The sequence below is a fragment of the Rhododendron vialii genome, chromosome 4a, assembly GCF_030253575.1.
Source record: "Rhododendron vialii isolate Sample 1 chromosome 4a, ASM3025357v1".
NCBI classification, from domain to species: Eukaryota; Viridiplantae; Streptophyta; class Magnoliopsida; order Ericales; family Ericaceae; genus Rhododendron; species Rhododendron vialii.
The window spans coordinates 19944076-19948598 of NC_080560.1; the positions used below are offsets into that span (position 1 = coordinate 19944076).

The 4523-nt window shown below is 37.3% G+C and overlaps 1 protein-coding gene across 1 annotated transcript; it reads left to right on the top strand.

Annotated features, from left to right (window-relative positions):
* Nucleotides 1-429: 429 nt before the first annotated feature.
* LOC131322131 (beta-amyrin 28-monooxygenase-like) lies at nt 430-4273 on the top strand. Its single transcript, XM_058353318.1, has 4 exons — nt 430-933; nt 1623-2126; nt 3291-3478; nt 3718-4273. Exons 1-4 carry the CDS (start codon nt 486-488, stop codon nt 4015-4017), a joined length of 1440 nt encoding a protein of 479 aa, XP_058209301.1. The 5' UTR covers nt 430-485; the 3' UTR covers nt 4018-4273.
* Nucleotides 4274-4523: the final 250 nt, after the last annotated feature.

Consider the following 4523-nt stretch of genomic DNA (forward strand, 5'->3'; position numbering starts at 1 on the left):
GGTGTATTAGAAAAGGATGCAACCGGTGGGTCCAAATTTTACACGATAAGATAAGTCCAACAAAAATTAACATAACATGGATTTTTGTACCTTTTTTTTTTTTTTGGTAACACTAACTATCATTTATGACATTTTACTGCGACATTCTCACACATGCACTATAAAAATAAATAAATAAGTCAACGCAAACACACAAAAAAAAAAAAAACTTATTATGTTCCGGAAAAACTAACCGATAATAAGTCAGTCAGGAGCCTGTCAATAAAATACCATTATAAGAAACACATACTAAATATTCCGTAAATATCCGCTTGCATTGTGTAGATTATAAATTCTAGGGGTCAAATGACAAGACTAATAAAATACAAGGGTTCAATCAATAAAATTAAAGAGACAAAATCGGGAACTTTTCCTATATAACCAACAATAGGAGCCGAGAGTTGGGAAGCACACACACTAGCCGGCCACCAAGCCATAGCAAAATCATGGAGTTTTCTTTATACTCTCTCCTCCCTTTTGCCGCCTTCTTCATACTATTTCCTCTTTCATTGGCTTTGATGTTTAAGCCAAAGTCCAAAATCTCCAGTCTTCCTCCGGGAAAGACGGGTTATCCGTTCATTGGAGAGAGCTATGACTTCCTTTCCAACGGGTGGAAGGGTCAGCCGGAGAAGTTCATCACCGAAAGAATGGCCAAGTTCTCCCCACAAGCCTTCAGAACGTCGTTGTTTGGTGCCCCGACGATCGTCATGTGCAGCGCACCGGGTAACAAGTTTCTCTTTTCCAACGAGAACAGACTAGTCACGGCGTGGTGGCCCAGTTCCATTGACAAAGTCTTTCCTTCCTCAACCCAAACTTCTTCCAATGACGAAATGAGAAAAATGAGGAAGCTCCTTCCGCAATTCTTGAGGGCCGAAGCACTTCACAAATATATCGGTATATTCGTTAATTAATATGCTCTATTTACATTCTTGGATTTAATTATGTACAGCTCTACACACGTTACCATGGGCATTTTAGGAATAATACTAGTTCACGACCCTAGGGCTATATTGCTAGACATATATATACGTTACTAGTATTTTATACTAGATTTAGTTTCACACGTAAATACAAATATTACTATCTTAGCTTATCATTTGGAAAATATCATTGTCATATAATTTGGACTGAATGATTTGTCTTTCGTTGGTTTCAGATTCCAATTACCGAATTGTTTTTCTTCAGAAACTTTAATTTCTCAATTTAGAATTTTACCGAGAGTTTGAACCACCTGCTGTAGAAAAAGTGTGTTGATATTAAAAATACATCTATCTTATATATATTTTAGGATAGAGAAGGTTGACAATCTTTAGCAAGCTCCCTAGCTAGCCATGATCATACAACTCCAAGTTCACGACAATTCCCATACGACGAATCACCCATAGATTTTTACCAACCACAAAGGGCTCGTATCTATTGATCCATATTTAAATCCAATTTTCCATCGTACTTTACCTTTTTCATGTAGTAATACTATGTTACCTTCTCTGTTACTAGCATTCTATTCCTAAGCATACAAGCATGTCACTTTTGTACTGGCAAGATAGCAATCTGATCTATTCTTCATACATATAATCCGACAGGTATCATGGACAGTATAGCTCAAAAGCACTTGAACTCGGACTGGGAAAACAAAAAAGTGGTCGAAGTTTTCCCTCTCTCAAAACTATACACGTTCTGGCTCGCTTGTCGCTTGTTCATAAGCGTAGAAGATCCGAAACACGTAGCCGAATTCTTGGAGCCGTTCGAGCTCCTGGCCGCGGGGATGTTCTCGATACCGATCGATTTGCCAGGAACCCCGCTTAACCGCGCGGTCAAGGCATCAAACTTGATAAGGAAACAACTTTTAACGATTATAAAGCAGAGGAAGTTGGATTTGGCCGAGAACAGAGCGTCGCCGACGCAGGATATATTGTCTCACATGTTGTTGACGCCTGATGAGGACGGAAGATTCATGAAAGAGATGGATATAGCGGACAAGATCCTTGGCTTGCTTGTTGGAGGACATGATACTGCTAGTGCTACCATTACTTTTATTATCAAGTACCTGGCCGAGCTACCTGAAGTTTATGAAAAGGTTTACCAAGGTAAAATCAGTACTTCTTTGTACAATTTAATTGTTGGTCCAGACATGCACTTTGAAATTTAATGAAAAATATTGAAAAGAGTTACTAGTAACTCATGAGAAAAGTATACTTAATCTGTTCATACAATTATGGTTGTAAGATTAGTCTATTGTTTTCATGAATCGCGCATAACACGAGTCGAAAGTATGCAGTTCAAATCTTTATAAGTTGATCCACTTCTGGACCGCATGGACCAAAATGAGGGCCGGACATAGGGTATGCCGGGATGTGTTTAGACCTGCAAAAATATAAATATTCGCACAATTAATACTAATTTCATTATTTAATTTAGGAAAACTTTATAGAGTTGGCCCCTGCCCTCCAAGTGTTATTGGTGGGAAAAAATCTTAAAATTTCCATGATATATTTTTGAAAAAAAAATTCAAGTTATCAACCAGCTTTTGGTCACATGTATATGATGAAATTATCTCCTATATATGTATATATGACTTAATCTAGTCTCTTTATCGGACTTAGCTAGTACATAGTAATATATACTAAACAGAGTAAACTTGGTTTTATTAATGTAAAATTACATGTGAAAATTTTACATCTGCCACTAGCCAGAATTATCCATGTCACACTGTAGAGCTTTTGTTGAGATATTGCACGCGCGAGTGCATTTTGTGATTATGTCAGTTTTATTATTTTATCAAATCTCTGACTCAGGAAAGGTAATTATCAACGAGAGTTAGGTAGACTTCCTTCTTTTGCCCTGTTCAGGTGCAAAGCAATTCCTGTCCTACCGACCTGGGATCCTATTTCACTTTTATTCACCATTCTTACAATAATTCTGTCACAACACCGAAAGGGGAAAATACAAAACATATAAAGCAAAATGCAAAACATATAAAAGCAGCTATAGGTGGAAGTGCAGACACTTACCATTTTTAGTTAATTACACTTACACCCTTGGAGACATATTATTCCTGACTCTGTTTTATTCCTAGATTTGTTTCCCATGCTTCTGCAATGAATACTTTAGATGCAAAATTGTACATCAGTAACTTCTGTTTGGAACCATTTTCACCCAAATTGGAATTCCATACTACTTTATTCTAAATAACTTATTTCATGGATAAATTGTTAAAAAAATTTATTTTTTATTTTTTTTTGGCATTATAGAACAAATGAAGGTTGCCGAATCAAAAGCTGAGGGAGAGCTCCTGAACTGGGAGGACGTGCAAAAGATGAAGTATTCTTGGAATGTAGCATGCGAAGTACTAAGACTTGCACCGCCCCTCCCGGGAGCTTTCAGGGAGGCCATTTCGGACTTTATGTATGCCGGTTTCTCTATCCCAAAGGGATGGAAGGTCAGTCGAAATTCTCTGTTAAGTTTTGATTCGTCCGTCCCAGTTTGTTTGTCCATTTTCGACATCTATTAAACAAGATCCATATTGCATATAAAAATCATTATAGATTGAAATATATAGACAATTTTGTTAAAGGTCCCAAATAGTAAAAAGAGACAAACAAATTGGGACGGGGGGAGTAATATGTGTCCTACCCAAAGGAAATCACTAACAACGTTCATGTTTTTAATATTTTGTAGCTGTACTGGAGTGCACACTCTACCCATAGAAATCATCAGTACTTCCCTGAGCCTGAAAAGTTTGATCCTTCAAGATTTGACGGGAATGGGCCAGCGCCTTACACTTACGTTCCTTTCGGAGGTGGGCCTCGAATGTGTCCTGGGAAAGAATATGCTAGATTGGAAGTTCTCGCCTTCATGCACAACTTGGTGAAAAGATTTAGGTGGGAGAAGGTAATTCCGGATGAAAAGATCGTTGTAAATCCAATGCCCGTCCCGGAAAAAGGCCTTCCAATTCGACTTTTCCGTCACCAGCGGTAAAATATACTTTGCAGTACAGCAAAGCCCGTTTGCAGAAGCTTGGTTTTCCAGAGTGCTTGCAATAAAAAAACATATGCAATTATTTTCCTATTTATCCCTAAGCATGTTCCTTCCATCTTTAAATTAAGAATTTGGGGGAATGTAATAATTCTTCTTACTGTGTGGTGTTTAGCATAGTAGAATTATACTATATGCTTCCTGTTACACTTTATTTCTTTCTTTATTTTGTAACAATATAAGTACACTTCTTTCTTTCTTTCTTTTTTTTGTTTGGGTTCTCCTCTTTTGAGAACTTCTTATCTTTCTTTCTCATTTCAATGTACCATTACCGAGCTCTTAATATACTCCTTCTTCTGTCTAGGAGGAGTTAAAGCGCACTTGTTACTTTGTGGCAAGGCTCAAGGTTAAGAATACAAATGTAGCACTTGAAACTTTCGATTTTGAACGCTGATTTATCCATTTATTAATAGTCACAAAAAGGCCGGTAAGTTAGATACCTACATGTT

Coding starts and splice junctions, on each gene's coding strand:
- LOC131322131 (XM_058353318.1), top strand. CDS start 486: ATGGAGTTTTCTTTATACTCTCTCCTCCCTTTTGCCGCCTTCTTCATA. Junction 934..1,622: donor AGCACTTCACAAATATATCG/GTATATTCGTTA, acceptor ATAATCCGACAG/GTATCATGGACAGTATAGCT. Junction 2,127..3,290: donor TTATGAAAAGGTTTACCAAG/GTAAAATCAGTA, acceptor TTGGCATTATAG/AACAAATGAAGGTTGCCGAA.